We start from the raw sequence: 21,705 nt of genomic DNA, 5'->3' as shown, positions 1-21,705 counted from the left end.
TTAGAAAATAGATTTTTTTTTTTTTACTTTAATAGGGAAACATCTGGAAATGCATTTTAAAAAGTGCCAAATTCAACTTGGGAGTTAGTGGCCCTCAGTTTGAAAAGAAAGGGTGGGTAGGTCGTGAGGTGCCAATCTTGGGGACTTGCAGCCCCTTGGAAGAACATTGCTCCAAGAGGAAATAACGGGGGACGTCTTGGAAGGGTGGCCCCTGTGAGGGAAGCCTCAGGTGGTACCAAAATTAGCTGCCATCTGCTCCCTGCTGGTGAGTCCTTGGGGTGGAAAGGGCGGCAGGGAGGATGCTGGGACTAATGGAGTTGAGATGCTGACTTAACAAAAAAAAAGACAAAACAAATACACCCTCCATGAGGGTCCATGGTCCTGGCTCCAGAGTCGAAAATCAAGCAGGGGTCAGTCGGGGTGCTTCACCAGGTAACCCCGAAACCGAATCCCAGTTCCGATGGGGATCCACGCTGCTGGGACTGGCCCTGCGCTCAGCAGAACCGGGGAGGGACAGGCATGATGGGTGTCCCCCGCCCCCAAGCTTCACCTTCCCTCCTCCCGGCCCGCCCGGCTCCCACCCACCCCGTTGCACGGCAGCACCCAGTTGTTGTCGTGCAGGCCCAGGCGACAGCCGGGCGTCTCGCGGTCGGCTCGGCGGCAGCACATCCAATAGGAGCGTCCGTAAGGCAGGTCGTGGTGGTAGGGCTTGGGGTGCCAGCGGCAGAGGGACACGTCGCCCTTCTCGTACCTCTTGCGGCACTGCTTGCAAGGGTCATCGCGATAGAGCGGGTCCCGGCTCCACCGCGAGTCTGTGGCCCGCACGCCGAACGCCTCGATGATGCCCTTGAAGTGGTGGCAGGTGCACTTGAGGGCTGCCAGGGCCCGCGTGGGCAGGAAGCTGAAGATCTTGACCAGGACGTGCTCGGGCAGCAGCAGCATGTACTGCCGCGGCTCCAGCAGCCGCTGGATCTTGAAGCGGATCTCCAGGAAGTCATGGGACACGTGCCGGTACAGGCGGCAAAGGGAAGTGTCTGCGGTCCCCTCTGCATCGTCTGGCGCCGGCACTGGGGTGGGTGCATCGGCTGGGGGTGGCTCGGGGGGCCCATCTGGCCCACGGGATTGCAGGAAGAAGAGCTGGCCCGGCGGCGGCGGCTCCTCGGGGCTGACCGTGAGGCACACGGTCTCCTCCTTCACGTTCTTGGTGCCGTCCTTGCCGAAGAAGATGCACTCGTCCACCACACCAGTGACCACCACGTCCACGTGGAACCCTGACGCACCACAGTCACGGGCCGGGGGTGGAGGGGGCGCCGGCGGGGCGTCCTCAGGCCTGGCGGGTGCTGCGCTCTCACCCTCACTGGCTTCATCCGCCCTGGCCAGCAGGAACTCCACGTTGCTGGGCAGGGCGTCCCGAGAGGGGCTGATGAGCTGGTACAGGTCGCAGGTGATCTTGTCCTTGGCTCGAGCTCCAGGCCCTGGGCTACCAGGGTAAGGGCAACCGGGCCGGCCCCCACCCCCGCTGGGGAGGGTGCCATCTGATGCGCGAGGCTCCCGGCCATTGGAGATGCGGAAGGCAATGCGCACCTCGCCAGGCCCGGGACCTGGCCGCTCCTCCTTGCGGAGGCCCTTGGTGGGAGGACTGTCCCGCTGGGCCTCAAAGTGGGCCACTGCCTCGGCCACACGACTGCAGTCTCCTCCAACGGTTCTCCGCTCTGACCCCAGCCCTTTGGTGGGCCCCGTCTGCTCAGCTGATACAAAGACCATTGGGGCCTGGGTGGTGGGGCGTGGGTAGTTCTGCAAGGCCAGAGCGGCCCTCTGTTCTACCAGGGCCACCATTTCGGCCACAGAGAGTAGGTCCACATCCTCCCCGGCCGAGGTGGGGGCCCCGTCGGCAGTAGGGGCGCTTTCCCGGCCCCCCGGGTCTGGAGGGGCCTTAGTGGGCTCCAAGCAGCGCCTCCTCCTCTTGGCCTTGGAGCTGTCACTGCCCCAGTGCCCCTTGACCTTCATGGAGCTGGCCCGGCTCCCTCCGCCACACTGGTGGGCCACGAAGAAGGCCACCTTCTCCTTTGTGTTTCCAGGCTTGATAACGTACCACGTGTCCAGCAGGACTCGACCCTCATCGCCAGCAGCAGCAGCTGCGGAGAGGAGTGGAGCATGTGGGGAGGGAGGGGCCTCGGAGGCCAAGGCGGGTGGCCTGTTCTCCGAGGGCACGGGCCCATGGTCAGGCTCGGCCCCGCTGCCTGGATCAGGGCAGGCTGGCGGCTTGAGGACCGTGGAAGGCGGGCGTGGCTGGTTCTGGGAGTAGGTGCCAAAGGGCCGGGGGCACCAAAGCTGGAAGGGCAGGAGGCCACCCCGGTCCATTCTGGGGGACACCAATGATTGCCAACAGGCAGGGAGTCACCGCATCTCAGCACCAAAATGGTAGTGGGGCGCTTCACAAGCCGCCTGGAGACAGGGAAGAGAGAAAGGTTGGAAAATTGGAGCAGGCTTCCTTCCAGAACCACCCAACCTCAACCTCTCCAGAGAGGACCATAAGGAACTCGGTCAGGGCTGGAGAGATGGTTTAGCACTTGAGGCACTTGCTTGCAAAGCCAAAGGACCCAGGTTTGATTCTCCAGGACCCACATAAGCCAGATGCACAAGGTGACACAAGTGTATGGAGTAACTTTGCAGCAACTGGAGGACCTGGAATGCCCTTTTGTCTCTCTCTCTCAAATAAATAAAAACAAAGTACTCTAGGGCTGGAGAGATGGCTTAGCAGTTAAGCGCCTGCCTGTGGAGCCTAAGGACCCCCTTCAATTCTCCAGGACCCACGTTAGCCTGATGCACAGGGGGCACACTGGGGTTCATTTGCAGGTTGGAGGCCCTGGCACGCCCATTCTCTCACTATCTGCCTCTTTCTCTATCCCTCTCAAATAATAAAAATAAACAAAACAATTTTTTAAAAAAAGTACTCTGCCGGGCGTGGTGGCGCACGCCTTTAATCCCAGCACTCGAGAGGCAGAGGTAGGAGGATCGCCATGAGTTCGAGGCCACCCTGAGACTCCATAGTGAATTCCAGGTCAGCCTGGGCTAGAGTGAGACCCTACCTCGAAAAATAAAAAAAAATAAAAAAATAAAAAAGTACTCTGCCAGAAGTGGTATGAGGATCACAAGTTTGAGGCCAGCTTGGAACTACAAAATGAGTTCTAGTCAGTCTCGGCTAGAGTCAGACCCTACTTTGAAAATACAAAAACCAAACAACAAAAAAAGATTCTGCCAGAGACAGACATGCTTAATCCCAATACTTGTGGGTGGAGGCAAGAAGATAAGGAGTTGAAGGTCATTCTGGGTTACACAGGACCCTGTCTCAAAATACCAAAGACATACTACTCTATTCTCTGGTTGGGGGCGTGGCTCAGCGGCAGAGCACTCATCTAGAGACCACAGTAAAGGGCTGTGGGCATGACTCAGAGGTAGAGCACTTGCCTAGAATCCACAGTGAGGGGCTGGGGGCGTGGCTCAGAGGTAGAAAGCTTGCTGGTATGCTGGAGGCCCTGTATTTGGTCTCAAGCATGGCAAAAAAAAAAAAAAAATCCCAACTTTACCAACTCACTTCCTACCCCACCACCTGGGTAAGTGGAGGGAGGCAGAAATACACCATGCTCTGACCCCTTGAAGAACCTCTATGATTGCCCAACTGCCTCTGCTCACAGTCCAGAGGCCTCTAGCAGCCATGTCCTTAACACTTAGGTGAAAGTAGTAGCCCAGCCAAGATGGCTCCACCTTTGTTCTCTCTGCTCATCTCATACCACGGGAATTCTGGGCTGCACCTGCATATGACTGCTGGAGCCCATGGAGAGAGTGAGGAATGAGGTGGGCTGGGCAGGGAGGGAGACTCTGAGGCAAGAATGGGGCAGGCTTGGCCCATAAGAATTTACTTGTTTTGAGCCATAGAGCTCCGGGAAACTTCTTTTTTTTTTTTGAGAAACAAGCTCACTGTAACTCAGACAAGCCTCAAATTTATCACCATTTAATCCTCTTGCCTCACTCTCCCAAGGGGTGGGATTACAAGTGTGAGCCCCCAAAGACCACATCTTTGAACCCAGTATCAGGATGGGATTCAGCTTAGTTGGTAGAAGACTTGCTTTGTTCTGGGTTCAAGAGTTCTTGAGTTCTATCTCCTGTACTATTAAGAAGAACCAAAACCCAACAATGTAACTTCACCTAGCAAAATGTACACCTTGCAAAAGCTCACCAGGTACTTTGCTGAAGCACAGACAGACTCCTGGTTGGCTGCTCCCAGCCTACATGCCTTCCTAAACTTGCACACAAGAAAACTGAGGCTCCAAGTGGGGAAAGGGTTTCAGGATAAGGGTAGTTTAGGGTTCATTCTCTCCCTCTCTCTCTCTTGTTTGTTTGGTTTTGTTTTCTAAGACAAGCTCCTTTTAGCTCTGCATACCCTTACTAAGTAGGCCAGGTTGACTTTGAGCTTCCAGCACTCACTTGACTCAACCTACCAAGTGCTGGGATTATAAACACGAGAGAGCAAGCCCAGCAACATCTCTCTTAAAATCAACTATTTCAGAGCTGGAGAGATGGCTTAGCAGTTAAGGCACTTGCTTGCAAAGACTAAGGACCCAGGGGTTATTCCCCAGAACCCAGGTAAGCCAGATACACGTGGTGGCACATGCTCTGGAGTTCATTTGTAGTGGATAGAGGCCCTGGAACACACACAAACACACACTCTCTCTCTCTAAGAAATAAAAATAAAATAAAATAGGGCTTTAGAGATGGCTTAGCTGTTAAAGCATTTACCTGAAAAGCCTAAGGACCCAGATTCAATTCCCCAGAACCCACATAAGCCAGATACACATGGTAGCACATGCCTCTGGAGTTCGTTTGCAGTGGTTGGAGGCCCTAGTTGGACCATTCTTTCCCTCTGCCTCAAATAAACAAACAAACAAATATTTAATAAAATAAAGTAGGTCTGGAGAGATGGCTTGGTGGTTAAGGCGCTTGCTGGAGAACCCTGAGGACCTAGGTTCGATTACATAAGCCAGATGCACATGGCAGCTCATGTGCATGGAATACATTTGCAGTGGCTAGAGGCCCTGGCACACCCATTCTCTCTTTCTCTCTACCTTTAATAAATAAATAACTAGAATAAAATAAATGACAATTTCAGCCAGCTGTAGTGGCACACACCTTTAATTCTAGCACTCAGGAGGCAGAGGTAGGAGGATCTCTGAGTTTGAGGATACCCTGAGAATAGAGAATCCTTTTTTTTTTTTTTTTTTTTAATTTGAGAGGTGATGAGAAAGGGAAGGAGGAAGAGAAAGAGAAAATGGGTGTAACAGGGCCTCTGGCCATTGCAAAGGAACTACAGATGCATATGCCCCTTTGTGCATCTGGCTTACATGGAATCTGGAGAATCGAACCTGGGTCCTAAGGCTTAGTAGGCAAGCACTTTAACTGCTAAGCCATCTCTCCAGCCCGACTATGTGATCTCAATGACCACCCCTAAATACCCATTAAACCCCTAACCCAAATTACCGCTCTAAGCCTAGTCATGGCACACACTTGTAATCCAAGCACCCAGGAGGCTGAGACATGAGAGTGGATGATCAGCTCCAAAACAGCTGGGGTTACATTGTAAGACACAAGAAATCTGAATAGGGCTGGGAGACAGCTTGGCGGTTGGAGACACTTGCTTACATTACAAACCCTGCTATTCTGGGTTCCATTCCGCAGCATCCACATAAAACCAGACACAAAACTTACAGTGGAGACTCTCGCACCACACACACACACACACACACACACACGCACGCACGCACGCACACACACACACACACACACGCACGTGCATACAATCAAAATGACTTAAGGGGCTGGGGAAATGGCTTAGTGATTAAGGTGTTTGCCTGAGAAGCCTAAGGACCTCGGTTCAATTCCCCAGAACCCACTAAGCCAGATGCACAAGGGGTGGACACGTCTGGAGTTCCTTTGCAGTGGTTGGAGGTCCTGGTGCGCCCATTCTCTCTCTCTCTCTCTCTGCCTCTTCTCCCCTCAAATAAATAAACAAAATCTTTTTAAAAATGATTTAAAATAAATCTAGGGCTGGAGAGATGGCTTAGCGGTTAAGCGCTCGCCTGTGAAGCCTAAGGACCCCAGTTCGAGGCTCGGTTCCCCAGGTCCCACGTTAGCCAGATGCACAAGGGGCGCACGCGTCTGGAGTTCGTTTGCAGAGGCTGGAAGCCCTGGCGCGCCCATTCTCTCTCTCTCCCTCTATCTGTCTTTCTCTCTATGTCTGTCGCTCTCAAATAAATAAAAAATGAACCAAAAAGATTTAAAAAAAATAAAATAAAATAAATCTAAACAAATAAATGGATAAATAAATTTCAAAAAGCCCTCCAGGGGCTGGAGGTATTGACTAGCGGTCAAGGCGCTTGCCTGCAAATCCAAAAGACCCAGATTTGATCCCCCAAGACCCACGTTAGCCAGATGCACAAGGGAGCGCACACATCTGGAGTTCCTTTGCAGTGGCTGGAGATCCTGGCGTGCCCATTCTCTCTCTGTGTCAAATAAATAAATAAATTAGCCCTCCAACAGGGAGAGGCACAATCTCAAAGAACCTTTCCTACATCCCAAAACACACAATACTCCTCCAATCTCAATCTCACAGGTGCCTGTCAGTCTTACTATCCATCCTACACTCACCGCCAACACCCTCCATCACAGAACACGTTCACCACATAAAAGCCCCCTCGTGAAGAAGGACCCCAGGGCATGCAAGCGTCCGTCCCGGTCAGCATGGCCCCCGGGGAGCCCGTGGCAGACACGTGCTGAGCACGCAGGCCCGGGCCCTGGGCACCAGCGGCCGGGGTGCTCGGCTCCCGCGTCCTGGGTCACAGCAGACGTCCGGGCTCCGGAGCTGATACTCTTTGGCCCCATGCCCACCGACCCAGCCGGACGGGACGCCCGGAGCACACCACCGGACGACCCGAGCCCCGCGGCCATCCCTTCGGTTCCGGGGGGAGGGGACCCGAAAGTTCTCCCCCGTAAACTTTCCCAAGCCTCCGAATACCACTTCCTTCAACTCGAACGCGCAGCACCCCCCCTCTCGGAACCGCCCCCTCGGGTGACACCCCCCCACAGAAACCGAGACACGCCCCCTCGGGCGCCCTCCCTCACCCGCAGCGCCTCCTCCAGGCGGCGGCCCACACGCATGCGCGCCGAGCCCCTCCCCGCCCCTTTGTTGACAGACGCGCGCGTGACGGCCTCAGCCAATGAGCGGCCGCCGTTCGGAGCCGTGCCCATATAAGGAAGGCCTTGGCGACGAGGCCCGACGCGGAGGAGTAGGCGGCAGGGGGCGGTGGGACGGGAACGGCGCGAGGTAAGGGAGCGTCGGCCGGTTCGGAGATGCTCCGCGCAGCGGCACGGGGGCGCCAGGCCCGGCAGAGGGCGCCGCGCTCCAGCGGAGGAGGCATTACACGACGTTCCCTGGAAACCGCAGCCCTGATTGACTGGAGATTTAAAGGGCCAGGCGGCCCCGGGAAAGTGAGAATCAAGCCAGAGATCCCAGCGTGCCAGGCTTAGGTCACCAGTCGCCAGATAGCGAGATTCCCCGACCGGTCACCACATCTTTAGCGTCAGAGTGAATTCCAGGCCAGTCAGCATGGGCTAGAGGGAGATTCTACCTCAAAAAAAAAAAAAAGAAAGAAAAAGAGGCCGGGCGTGGGGGTGCGTGCCCTTAATCCCAGCACTAGGGAGGCAGAGGTAGGAGGATCGCCGTGAGTTCGAGGCCACCCTGAGACTCTATAGTGAATTCCAGGTCAGCCTGGGCTAGAGTGAGACCCTACCTCGAAGAAAATAAAACCAAAGCCACAAACAAAATCAATACCAAAAAAACAAATGTTCCCGCAATATGATCATTAAAGTCAACACCTCTGGACTTGGCATTCAAGGCTCAGGCCATTTGCCACAGTCTTTCCCAACCAAGGTTCCTAAAACTGACTCACCCTCATTATAGAAAGACAGCATGCAATAACTCAGCAATGATTTTAAGTATTGGTTATGTTAACTTGAAACTACACATGCAGCTTCCATTGTTTCTGGCGTGTGCCAAGCTGCTGTCCCCCCCCCCCCCCACACACACACACACACACGCACGCACGCACTCCAATATCCCAAGCTAGAAGCTTCGAGCTAACTCCACATTTGATATTTCAGTGTGGATAAATGGCTTAAAGGGGTTAATGCGTTCGCCTGCGAAGCCTAAGGACCTAGGTTCCACTCCCAAAACCCACATAAGCCATGTACAGGGTGGCGTTCTTTTGTAGTGGCTAGAGGCCTGGCGTGCCCATTCTCTCTCTCTCTCACTCTGTCTCTAATAAATACATTTTTAAATATTTTATTCTAAAACCGGGCTGGAGAGAGAGTTTAGAGGTTATGGCACTTGCCTGCAAAGCCAAAGGACCTCGGTTCGACTCCCCAGGACCCATGTAAGCCAGATGCATAAGGTGGTGCATGCATCTGGAGTTCCTTTGCAGTGGCTGGAGGCCATTCTCTCTCTCTCCCTGTCTCTCTCTTTCAACTAAATAAATAAAAATATATATTTTTTAAATTTAAAAACCCAGAACTTCAACTTCACCCTTCCCTCCCCACACTCAGAACCTGCCAGGGCCCTCCAGTGCCCTTGGGGAAAACCTCAAGCACTCTACCGGTCCAGTCTCATCCCACCTCCCGCCCCTCCAAGTGGGCAGCTGGCCTGGGAAGGATATGAGGCCAGCTCCACTGGATGCGTGATGGAGAAGCAGGCAGGACAGGATGCCTGACCAGGGCAAGGTCCAAGGAAACTGGGATGAGCCTGGCAGGGGCACGAAGCCAGGGACCAGACACCAGAATCACCGTCCTGTCTCTGGGGTCTCAGTTCCAGAGTGGGGAAGTTCAGACTCCACACACTCACTACCTGTTTCTCAAGCGACTTCATTCAAGTCGTTGTGCAGTTTAATGTCATACAAAGAGGCCTCCCCGTAGTGCCCTACCTGGAAACTACACATCTGCCGAAAGGAGGCACCTCCTGGCTTCCTCACTGCAGTCCCATCACCCTGCTAATGCCACCCACCGGAATGTGCAGAGGAGGTGGTAGGATTTGGGGCAGGAATTTTCTTTTTTTTTCTTTTTTTTTTTTTTTTTTTGAGGAAGGGTCTCTCTAGCCCAGGCTGATCTGGAATTCACTATGAGTCTCAAGGTGGCCTCAAATTCTCAGTGATCCTCCTCTGTACTACCACAACTGGTTGGGGCAGTATTTTCTATTCCCCCCCCCCTCACAGAACCCAGTATGAGGCTGTAAGACATTATTACAGATCATGCATCAGAAACTCTTTGAAGGTTCATGAGAGAAGACATCATGAGGCAGAAAGGCGGGGAAAGACTGACCAAACAAATAGCAACAGAGATAGAAGAGTGCCAAGAACATTTTAAAAACTGCAGGGCACCAAAACAAAAAAACAAAAAACAAAAAAAGGCCTCTAGATGGGCATGATGGTGCATACCTATAATCCCAGCACTCAAGAGGCAGAGGTAGGAGGATCACTGTGAGATGGAAGCTACCCTAAAACTACATAGTGAATTCCAGGTACAGCGAGTCCCGACCCCCCAAAAACAGAATAACAAACACAAAACCCTCCAAGGCTACAGAGATGGCTCAGCAGTTAAAGGCACTTGCTTGCAAAGCCTGCCTGGTGGTGTGGGTTCGATTCCCCAGGACCTATGTAAAGCAAGATGCACAAAGTGGCCCATGTATCTGGAGTTTATTTGCACTGGCAAGTGGCCTTGGCACACCCATCGTCTCTCTGACTTGCAAATAAATTATTTATTTGCAAATTAAAATTTGTTTGCAAAATTAAAAGGGGGGGCTAGAGAAGTGGCTTAGTGGTTAAGGTGCTTGCCTGTGAAGCCTAAGGACCCAAGTTCAATTCACTAGGACTCATGTAAGCCAGATGTACAAACTGGCACATGCATCTGGAATTTGTTTGCAGTGGCTAAAAGCCTTGGAAATGCCTGTTCTCACCACTCTCTAGCAAATAAATAAATAAATAAAAGCTGGATGTGGTGGTGCATGCCTTTAATCTCAGTACTTGGAGGGACAGGTAGGAAGATCACCATAAGCTCAAGACCACCCTGACATGACATAGTGAATTCCAAGTCAGCATGGCCTAGAGTGAGACCCTATCTCAAAAAATAAAAAATAGGACCTGGAGAGATGGCTTAGCGGTTAAGCACTTGTCTGTGAAGCCTAAGGACCCAGGTTCAAGGCTCGGTTCCCAAGGTCCCACGTTAGCCAGATGCACAAGGGGGCGCACGCATCTGGAGTTCGTTTGCAGAGGTTGGAAGCCCTGGCGCGCCCATTCTCTCTCTCTCCCTCTATCTGTCTTTCTCTCTGTGTCTGTCGCTCTCAAATAAATAAATTAATTTAAAAAAATTTTTTTAATAATAAAAATAAAAAAAAACAGAGTTGGGTAGGGTGTTACCCAGCTGTAATCCCAGTACTTGGGAGGCTGAGGCAAGAGGATGACAGCTTTGAGGACAGCTTGGGCACAAAGCAGCAAAAGCAGCAGGCAGGAGGTAGTACTGGGGAGAAGGATGGTGCCAAAACTGACCACGGAAAAAGTTCTTGGCACAAACGCCTTAAAACATAAAAAACAAAAACCTGGCGTGGTGTCTCATGCCTTTAACCTAGGTACTTGGGAGGCTGAGGTAGGAGGATCTCTGTAAGTTTAAGGCCAAACTAGGTTAGAGCAAGATCCTACCTAGAAAAAACAAAACAAAACCAGCCAACCAAACAAACAAACAAACAAAAGAACCAGAAAAGCCAGTCATGGTGGCACATGCCTTTAATCCCAGCATTTGGGAGGCAAAGGTAGGAGGATCGCTGTAAATTAGAAGCCAGCCTGAGGTTACATGGTGAATTCCAGGTCTGCCTGGGCTAGAGTGAGACCCTACCTCAAAACAACAACAATAAAAAAAATCAAATATTAAGGGAAACATTAGTATTTGTCATAAGTGATTGAGAAAATAAAATCAGGCCTGAACCACAAAATCTACACTGGAATCAGATGCTCTCCAACTAGAGAAGCCACATTTCACCATTCTGAATATACATGGGCCATTTGGAAAAAGTTCTCTGACATTCACAGAGGTCCTCCAGTGGGCTGGTCTTGGCTTAGACATCAGGGACACATAGGTGACATTGAGCGTACCAGAAATAGCTCACAGGAAAGGGGAAAGATATCCAAACAAACATCACAGCAACAGGGATACACGAGCCACAGAGGCAGCAAAGCCCCAGCACCCCAAGGGGCAGGCAACGCGCTTAGCCTTTTGTAAATATAAACAACTTTTTTTTTTGGAGGTAAGCCCAACAGACTGGACTTTTCCTTATGCAAGAAGAGTGAGAGCAAGAAAAAGAGAGAGAATTGGCACACCAGGGCACTCCAGATGTGTGCACCACATTGTGCACACTCGTGACAGCACGCTTGTGTCACCTTGTGCATCTGGCTTATGTGGGATCTGAGGAGTTGACCATGGGTCCTTAGGCTTCACAGGCAGGCACCTTAAGCATTAACTCATCTCTCCAGGCCAAATATCAACTTATTTAATTCTTGCATAGTCTAAAATATATTTTTGTAAATTCTTTTTTAAAATATTTTTACTTATTTGACAGAGAAAGTGGGAGAGAGAGAATGGGCGCACCAGGGCCTCCCATCCACTGCAAACGAACTCCAGATGCGTGTGCCCCCTTGTGCATCTGGCTAATGGGGGTCCTGGGGAATCTAACCTGTGTCCTTTGGCCTTGCAGGCAAATGCCTTAACCGCTAACCCATCCCTTCATCCCTCTAAAATCTTGTTTCAGAGACAGGGTCTCACTCTGTAGCTCATCCAGGCCTCTAACTCCTGATCCTGTAGCATTACCCTCCAATGCTATGGGATTATAGGGGTACCCACTGCATTCAGCTTGTTCTATTTTTCTGTTTTGTTTTGTTTTTCAAGGTAGGGTCTCATTCAAGCCCAGGCTGACCTGGAATTCACTCTGTAGCTCCAGACTGCCTTTTTAAAAATAAATAAATAAGTAAGTAAATAAGTTTCAAGAAGGGTTTTATTTTATTCATTTATTTGAGGGAGAGAGAGAAAAAGAGGCAGAGAGAGAGAAGGTGGGCACACCAGGGCCTTGAGCCACTGCAAGTGAACTCGAGACGCATGTGCCACCTTGTGCATCTGGCTTTTGGGGGTCCTGGGGAAATGAACCTGGGTCCTCAGGCAAGCACCTTAACTGCTAAGCCATCTCTCCAGACCCAGATTGCTCTTGAACTCATAGCATCATCCCATATCTGTCTCTGGGAATTAAAGGTATGTGCCCCCACACTCTGCTATTTTCTATTTATTTATTTTGAGACAGGGTCACATGTAGCTCAGGCTGGCCTTAACCAACTATGAAGCTGAGGATGACCTTCAATTCCTGATCCTCCTGCCTCCTCCTCCTGGGTGCCGAGATCACATATGTGTGCCAGGGCTTTGGGAATGCGAGGCAAGCTCAGGCTGACCTGAAACTCACTATGTAGCCTCAGGGTGGCCTCAAACTCACGGTGATCCTCCTACCTCTGCCTCCTGTGGGAATTAAAGAAGTGAGCCACCAAATTTTTAACTTATTATTTTTGTTTATTTGCAAGCAGACAGAGAGAGAGAGATTGAGAGAGAGAGAGAGTAATACAGACACATCAGGCTCCTCAACACTGCAAACGAACTCCAGACACTCGCACCACTTTCTCTATCTGGCTTTATGTGAGTACTGGGGAACTAGACCAAGGCTATCAGGCTTTGCAAGCAAACACTGTCAACAACTGAATCATCTCTCCAGCACCCCCATCCTGTTCTATTGTGTGTGCACACACACGTGGGTGCACACGTGTGCGGAGACCAGAGGTAAATGTTGGTCCAATGTCCCCCTCGAGTGCTCTCTTCTTTTTTTTTTTAATTTTTTTTTAAATTTTTTAAAAAATTAATTAATTTATTTATTTGAGAGCGACAGACACAGAGAGAAAGACAGATAGAGGCAGGCAGAGAGAGAGAATGGGTGCGCCAGGGCTTCCAGCCTCTGCAAACGAACTCCAGACGCGTGCGCCCCCTTGTGCATCTGGCTAACGTGGGACCTGGGGAACCGAGCCTCGAACCGGGGTCCTTAAGCTTCACAGGCAAGCGCTTAACCGCTAAGCCATCTCTCCAGCCCTCTTCTTTTTAATTTATTTATTTACTTTTTGAGAGAGAGAATGGTCCCACCAGAGCCTTTCAGCCACTGTGAACTCCAGAGGCGTGCACCCCCTTGCGGGCATGTGTGGCATTGCACCCTTGTGTCACTGTTGCGTCAGGCTACAAGGGATTCCGAGAACCGAGTTCTTAAGCTTCACAGGCACGCGCCTTAACTGCTGAGACATCTCTCCAGTCCGCATGCTCTCTTCTTTTACTAACTGAGGCAGGGTCTTCCTCTTGAATCCTGAGCTCACTGATTGGGCCAGTCTATCAAGCCAGATCACCTCAGGGTCCTGTTAACACTTCCGCACTGGGATTACAGGCAGCCATCACACCCACCAGGTGCACCCAGCATTCATGTGGGGGATGGAGATCTGAACAGTGGTCCTCATGCTTACAAACCAGGTGTTCTACCCACTGAGCCATCTCCGCAGCCCCTATTCTGTTTTCTTTAAAAAATATTTCTATTTATTTATTTGAGAGAGATAGATGGAGAGAGAGAGAGAGAATAGGTGCACCAGGGCATCTAGCCACTGCAAACAAACCCTAGATGTATGTGCCACCTTTGTGCATCCTGGCTTTATGTGGGTACTTGGGAATCAAACTCGGGTCCTTAGAATTTGCAGGCAAGTGTTTTAAATGATGAGCCATCTCTCCAGCCTATTCTAATCCCCCACCCCCCAAGGTAGGGTCTCACTCTAGCTGAGTCTGACCTGGAACTTTCCATGTAGTCTCACTATATAGTCTCAAACTCATGGTGATCCTCCTACTTCTGCCTCCTGAGTGCTGGGGTTAAAGGCGTGCGCCACCACACCTGGCTTCCATTCTCACTATTTTTAATGTCATGTCAAAGACTAGGAAATGACAGCAGAGGGAAGATACAGATTCTGCCTATGAAGCTCTGGGGCAGAATTTCGAATCCAGTGTGTCTGAGCTACAGTATGAACAATGCCGTTCTGGGCAAACAGACTAGGGCTTCCTGCACTGGTCACACTGACCCTGAGGACTTTGCATGATTATTCCAGACAACCTCAAGGCTTCTCATTCCATGTTCCCCTGCCTAAAATGCTCTTCCCCAGTGGCTCTAGGGCTCACCCTTCATCTCCTTCAGGTGTGGCTCAGAAATCTCCTCAGCAAAAGCCTTTGATCGTAACCCATGACCCAGGATTGGAGAGATGGCTCAGCTGTTAAAGTAGCATGCTTTCAGAGCCTTTTGGCCAGGGTTCAATTCCCTAGCCACTCACATAAAGCCAGAAGGGTATTCCTTTACAGGGGCAAGAGACTATGATCCACCCCCCCCAACCCAACATATGTGCAAATAAATGAATAAAAATACTTAGGCTGGGGCTGGAAAGATGGTTTAGCAGTTAAGGCGCTTGCCTGCAAAGCCAAAGGACCCAGATTCAATAACCCAGGACCCATGTAAGTCAGATGCACAAGGGGGAGTTCGTTTGCAGTGGCTGGAGGCCTTGGGTCGCCCATTCTCTCCCTCTCTCTCCCTACCTGCCTATTTCTGTATCTCTCTCTCTCTCTCTCAAATAAATAAATAAAAATAAAATATTTTTTTTAAAATACTTAGGGTGGAGGTGGTGCACGCCTTTAATCGCAGTATTCAGGAGGAAGAGGCAGGAGGATCAGTGTAACTTAAAGGCCAGCCTGGGGCTGGAGTGAGATCCAGGTCAGCCTTGACTAGACTAAGGCAATGCCTTAAAATAAGACAAAGGGAATGGACACACCAGGGCCTCTGGCCACTGCAAATGAACTTCAGATTCATGTGCCGCCTTGTGCATCTGGCTTTATGTGGGTACTGGGGAATCAAACCTGGGTCCTTCAGCATCATAGGCAAGTGCTTTAACCACTGAGCCCTCTCTCCAGCACACACACACACACACCAATATTTTTTTGAAACCCAGAACTCTTCTATGCAACATAAACACAAGCACTAAGGCTGAGGATTGGAGCCTGGCTGGGAGACAGTAGACTTAGCCTGCACAGACCCCACGGTTCAATCCCCAGTACCGCATAAACCCAGGTGTGGTGGCACACACTTGTAATCCCTGCACTTGGGAAGTGGAGGCAAGAGGATAAGAAGTTCGATGACAGGCCTACTAGAGTGACAGCTCAATGGTTAAAGCACTTGCTTGCAAAGCCTGAGGGCCCAGGTTTGATTCCCCATTATACATGTAAAACTAGATGCAGGAATTGGTGCATGTGTCTGGAGTTTTTACAGCAGCAAAAGACCCTGGCACACTCATTCTCTCTCTCTGTCCCTCAAATGGGATGGCTTGGCAGTTAAGGCACTTGCCTGCGGAAGCCTAAGCACCCATGTTTGACTCTCCAGATCCCACATTAGCCAGGCGCACAAAGGTGAGGCAAGTACAAGCTTGCACATGACCACTAGGTGGCGCAAGTGTCTGAGGTTTGACCTCAGTGGCTGGGCCCTGGTACACCAATTCTCTCTAAATAAATAAGTAAATAAAAATTAATAAATAAAAGAAGTTCAGGGCTGGAGAGATGGCTTAGCAGTTAAGGCACTTACCTGTGAAGCTAAGGACCCAGGTTCAATTCCCCAGGACCCACGTAAGCCAGATGCACAAGATGGCATATGCCCCTGGTATTCATTTGCAGTGACTACAGGCCCTGGTGTGCCCATTCTCTGTCTCTCTCAATAGATAAATAATGTTTAAAAAAATATAAGAAATTCAAAGACATCCTCTGCTATACAGTATGTTTAAGGCCAGCCTGGGCTATTTGAGACCCTTGCCTCAAGAAACAAACGTGCTGGGGAGATGGTTCAGTGGTTAAAGGCCTGTGTCACAAGCCTACCAAAGACCCAAATTTATTCTCAGCACATGTAAAGCAGGGTGCAATGTGGCGCATGTGTCAATAATCCCAGTGCACTTACAGCGATGGGAGGCAGAGCCATGAGAATCTGGGAACTTGCAAGCAATAACCAGATGCTGGTCTTAGAGAATTGGGAGGAGAGAAATCCTCTGTCCTCCAGCAGTCACAGTGTCCCCAACCACCCACCCAACACACACATATGCAAATAAATGGTTAAAAAAAAAAAAGGGGGGGCTGGAGAGATAACTAAGCAGTTGCAGGTGGCTACTTGCAAAGCCTGATGGCCTGAGTTCGATACCCCAGTACCCACATAAAGCTAGATGAACAAGGTGGCATATGCATCTAGAGTTAGTTTACAGTGGCAGGAGGCCCTGGTGTGCCCATACACTCCACTTCTCTCAAATAAATACATAAATATTCTAAAAAGCAGGAAAAAAGTTAAAACACACACACACACTCATCCCTCCTTCCCTAATTCATTTTCTCTTTAGTACATATTTCTACATAGAATACTAAAACTTTGTTTACTGTCTGCCTTCCCATATTTATATAAAATTTTGTTTCATTTGTCTTGCTTTTTTAAAATTTTATTTAATTAATTAATTTATTTTTGGGTTTTCAAGTTAGGGTTTCACTCTAGTCCAGGCTAACCTGGAATTCACTAGTCTCAGGGTGGCCTCAAACTCAGTAATCCTCCTACCTCTCCCTCTTGACTTCTGAGATTAAAGGTGTGCACCACCACACTCAGGTTTTTTTTTTGTTTGTTTGTTTGTTTTGTTTTGTTTTTTTGTTTTTTGTTTTTGTTTTTGTTTTTCGAGGTAGGGTCTCACACTAGCCTAGGCTGACCTGGAATTCACTATGGAGTCTCAGGGTGGCCTTTAACTCACGGCAATCCTCCTACCTCTGCCTCCCAAGTGCTGGGATTAAAGGCATGCTCCACCACACCTGGCTCACACCCAGTATTAATTTTATTTTTAGAGAGAGAAAGAGAGAATTGGCAGCACCAGGACCTTCAGCAAGTGAAATCAAACTCCAGACACTTCCACCACCTAGTGAGCATGTGTGACCTAGCATTTGCCTCACCTTTGAACATCTGGCTTCTGTGGGATCTGGAGAGTTGAACATGGGTCCTTAGGCTTTGCAGGCAAGCGCCTTAACCGCTAACCCATCTCTGCAGTCCTTATTTGTCTTCTTTTTGAGACAGGGTCTCACTATGTAGCCCAGGCTGGTTTCAACCCCTCCATCCTCCTATCTCAGCCTCGCAAGTACCAGGATAACAAGTTTACCACCACAATTGGCCAAGCTGGCATTTTTTTTTGTCCATTCTTTCCCCAGCTTTTAGAATTGTGCCCAGTGCTTGGCAGCAAGCATATGCCGCTGTCTGGGAAGCTGCTAGAAACATGGGCTCTTAGTTGAGACCTCAAAGTGGCTGGATCCAAATGTGTACTTCAACAAGCTTTGAGGGCCTCCCTGCAAACATACAACTATACAAAGCAATGCCAGGGGCTGGTGAGATGGCTTAGTGGTTAATCGCTTGCCTGTGAAGCCTAAGGACCCTGGTTCGAGGCTCGATTCCCCAGGACCTATGTTAGCCAGATGCACAAGGGGCACACGTGTCTAGAGTTTGTTTGCAGTGGCTGGAGGCCCTGGCGTGCCCATTTCTTTCTCTCTCTCTCTCTCTGCCTCTTTCACTCTCTGTCACTCTCAAATAAATAAATAAAATAAACAACAAAAAAAGTTTAAAAAAAAAAGTAGCAATGCCAGCCAGGCATGGTGGCACACGCCTTTAACCCCAGCACTCAGGAGGCAGAGGTAGGAGGATCACTGTGAGTTCGAGACCAGCCTGAGTATTACAGAGTGAGTTCCAGGCTAGCCTAGGCTAGGGGGTCAAAAAAAGTAACAGTTGGGGAAGATAAACTAAAGGAACTTGCTTGCAAAGCCTGTCAACATGGGTTCAATTTCCCAGTACCCACATAATGCCAGATGCACAGTATGGCACATGCTTACAGAGTTCGTTTGCAGTGACTAGAGGTCCTGGCATGCCCATTCTCTCCCTACCTCTTTCTCTCTCTCGCAAATAAATAAGTAAGGCAAAGAGAGACTGAGCAAGAAACCTGGCATTTATCTCTGACTTCCACAAGCAGGCACAGACACATGTGAACACACGTACAAATGCAGGCTACCCATACATGCATACGTGCACACACAGAAAGAAACAATGCCCTAGCACGTGTTAGGTGTGCAATACACACCTGTCTGAATGAATGAATGAACGAATGAACTAACAGCCTGAAGTCCAGCTTCTGCATGTTTGGTACCAGAGACTCCCGAAGAGTGGGCTGCTTCACCCAGCTCTGCCGACAAATCCTGTTCCCTGAGATGGAAGCTTGATGCCATCTCCTATCAGGAGCTGTCCTAGTATGTTCCCGAGCTACGTGTCATCTCTTCCTCCCAGGCTTCTGCTAGCAATACCTGTCCCTGTCCTTGCTCAATGGCAATGAGTGGGCTGGGGGAGGGGCTCTCTTCTCTCTTCTAGCTTTGAGCTCCTTCAAGCTACACAGTGAGACCCTACCTCAAAAAGAAAAAAAAAAAAAAAAAGAAGCTGGAAACTGGAGAGATGGCTTAATGATTAAGGCTCTTGCCTGCAAAGCCTAGGGACCCAAGGTTTGGTTCAATTCCCCAGGACCCACATAAACCAGATGCACAAGGTGGCGCAAGTGTCTGGAGTTGTTGGGTTTTTTTTTTTTTTGCAGTGGCTAGAGGTGCTGATGTCCCCATTCTCCATCTCTCAAATAAGTAAACAAATAAATAAAAAAATTAAAAACAACAAAAGGCTGCCTTTAATTCTATCACTCAGGAAGGCTGAGGAAGGAGGGTGGTCATGAGTTCAAGTCCAGCCTGGGACTACAAAGTGAATTCCAGATGAGCTAAAGTGAGACCCTACCTTGGGGTGAAGGGGGGAGGGCAGAAAAAGTGGGAAATCTGATAGTTTCTAAGACAAACGAAGGGGTGGAAAAAAAAAAAAGTGCCAGCTCGCAGAAATGTGACATGCAGGGACAGGGAGAGACGTGAAAATTTTTCTCAGACTAACAGATTTCCACATAATGGAATGAAAAGTGGGGATAAAATCCATGAAAGCGATGACGCACAGACATGACAAGGGGAAACAAATCTGGAGTAGAAATGAAAGGCCACCAGTGCCACAAAACTACCCAGGTGTTAGGACAAGGCACACCTGAAGGATGGTCTGCACCCAGTCCAGGAAGTGGCATCCAGTAGATATTCTACTAACACTTAAAGACTACTTAAGAGTTTAGGGCTGGAGAGATAGCTTAATGGTTAAGGCATTTGCCTGTAAACCCAAAGGATCCCGGTTCCATTCTCCAGGACCCACATAAACCAGATGCACAAGGAAGCTGGAGACAGACTGAGCTTCTGAACACTTCTCCTCAAGTACTCCCCGGATTCAGGACCCCAGGAATAGGGAGTAAAAAAGAGAACTAGAAAGATCATGCAGCAAGGGCAACTTGGGAGAGAAGTTTCCAAAGCATCCCTCAACGGTCCTTCACTAGCTTCTAGGCTCTTTCGGGTCTGTTTCCCCACTGGTATTAAACACACACACACACACACACACACACACACACACACGAGCTGACTGTGACAGTACACACCTATAGCCGCAACACTAAGGGAAGCAGAGGCAGGAAGATTGAGAGTCTGACCTTAGGAAAGTTGCTCACCTTCTCTGTGCCTCCACCTCTTTTCGGTAAAATGGAACTCGACACCTTAGAGGTGCCATCAAAATTCATCAGAGTTAACAGGAACAAACAGCTAAAACCAGGGCTGGGTCTCATGCATAATTACTTAAACGTTGGCAATAAGAGACTGTGGGGAACCCGTTTGTTGCTGCTGGGGCTGAGGTATACTCCAGCTAGTGCCAGGTTGGCAGAAAATGGGCCTGGGGCTGGACTGATGAGGAGAGAACCTATCAGTATGTGTAACTGGCATTCCAGGGACAGGAAACTTTCCACCAACAGCTCTGCCACCAAAAGTAACATTTTTTTTTAAGGAGCCTCCCTTTAACTCTCTCCACAGCATGCAGATAAGGGTACAAAGACTTGCCTAGGTCACCAAGGAGGGGCCCGAATAAGGACTCTAAGTGCTGGACTGCCCAGACAAACAAAACACTCCACTCTTGGAAATCCCACGGGTAATAGGAGGGTGATAACGCTTGTCCCTAAGGTCCCTTCTGGCTCAGAGTTCTGTAACAGTCCAGCTTATCAGGATGAGTTTGGAGGGAGGGGGAGAGCTGGGGAGAGGGGAGTTGTCCTGGTTGGATTAAACAAAGATATCTACATGCAGGCTTCAAATCCTCACGTTTCTTACAATGCCCGCGGTCCTTGAAACCTCACCTGCATCCCCATTGATATCTGCCTCCCACCAACCTCAACTTGCCTTGCTGTCCCAACTCCAAGGCAGGCAACTCAACCCCAGGGCATCCGCCCGGGAGGGGAGGGGGGAATCCTGTTCCTTGGAGGCACCAGACCCCCGTCACATATCTACCTCTGATCTCCCCTCCATGTCCCCCCCAAGGGCTAACAGATTTGCAAACTGACCCCCCATTCAAGGGGTCTCTGCCAAAACGTCCGACCCCACCTCCATCCCGGAACCCCAACTTCCCAAGCTCTGAGCCCCATGACCATCAATCCCAAAGCTGGACTCTCTCCTCACCTCCAAGAACCCTCCCTAAGCTTTACCCCCATTCTTCTTCTACACCCTCGGGCTCCCATTACTCGCAGTCCCCTCCCCCAAGCGATCTCCCCACCGCCCAGCCCTACCTCGAGCTCTCAACCTGTTCCGTCTCGACCCCTGCTCTTGAACCCCATCGCCCCATACTCTCAAGCACCCTCCCAACCCCGCCTAGGGATATCTCACCATCTTCCCCGCGCTGCAGCTCGCTGGACTACTACGCGGGCTTCCCCCACTCGCTCCTCTTCTCCAACCTCCCCTTCCGGGTTCGCGCCCCGAAGCCCGCTGGGAATTGGAGTACGGGCGACCGAGCACTACAACTCCCAGCATGCATCACGCCGCCATGGAGGCGGGGTAAGCAAAAGGGGGGTACTTGAACGCAGGCGCAGGACACTCCTCTCTGACTACCTCCCCCGCGCCGCCGCTAGGCTCTCTGGGAAATAGAGTCCAGCCTCCACCATTTTGGCCCCGGGCGGGGGGCGGGGGGCTTCGAAAGACTATTGAGAGCAGGAAAAGTAAGTTTCTGGACTTAGCTATGTTGATTAACACAGTAATTAACAGTTCCTTGGTGCTTTACAAAACTTTACCTCGGTCCCTCACCCTCCACCCCAGACCTTCTTACTTACTGTGACCCCCCCGCAATTTACAAATGAGGAAAGATTTAGGCAGGAAGAAAGCCAGGTCACTATCCCACATCACAGGAAGAATAGATCCTCTACCAGGGCAAAAGTTTTTGTGGGCTGCAGCGTTGGCTCGGTACTTAAGGCCCTTGCCTACAAATCTTAAGGACCCTGGTACGATTCGCCAGTACCTACATAAGTC

General features: G+C 50.2%; 1 protein-coding gene across 3 annotated transcripts; it reads right to left on the bottom strand.

The window, feature by feature from the left end:
- Window positions 1-546: 546 nt before the first annotated feature.
- Fbxo46 (F-box protein 46) lies at window positions 547-21,154 on the bottom strand. 3 transcript variants are annotated; one of them, XM_004672919.2, is made up of 2 exons: window positions 21,070-21,154; window positions 547-2,445 (listed from the first exon to the last, which is right to left on the bottom strand). In XM_004672919.2, the coding sequence occupies exon 2, from the start codon at window positions 2,359-2,361 to the stop codon at window positions 547-549; it is 1,815 nt and encodes a 604-aa protein (XP_004672976.1). In that variant the 5' UTR covers window positions 2,362-2,445; window positions 21,070-21,154. The 3 variants fall into 3 exon arrangements, with proteins under 3 accessions (XP_004672976.1, XP_044989486.1, XP_044989485.1); XM_045133551.1 differs by lacking the exon at window positions 21,070-21,154 and adding an exon at window positions 7,177-7,208; XM_045133550.1 differs by lacking the exon at window positions 21,070-21,154 and adding an exon at window positions 6,703-6,851.
- Between the last annotated feature and the right edge of the window lie 551 nt (window positions 21,155-21,705).

The sequence above is a fragment of the Jaculus jaculus genome, chromosome 14, assembly GCF_020740685.1.
Source record: "Jaculus jaculus isolate mJacJac1 chromosome 14, mJacJac1.mat.Y.cur, whole genome shotgun sequence".
NCBI classification, from domain to species: Eukaryota; Metazoa; Chordata; class Mammalia; order Rodentia; family Dipodidae; genus Jaculus; species Jaculus jaculus.
Note: the sequence above shows the minus strand (reverse complement) of the source record. Positions and strands in the feature narration are given on the sequence as shown.

Excerpts from the sequence above, each read along its gene's own strand:
- Fbxo46 (XM_004672919.2), bottom strand. The coding sequence starts at position 2,361 with ATGGACCGGGGTGGCCTCCTGCCCTTCCAGCTTTGGTGCCCCCGGCCC.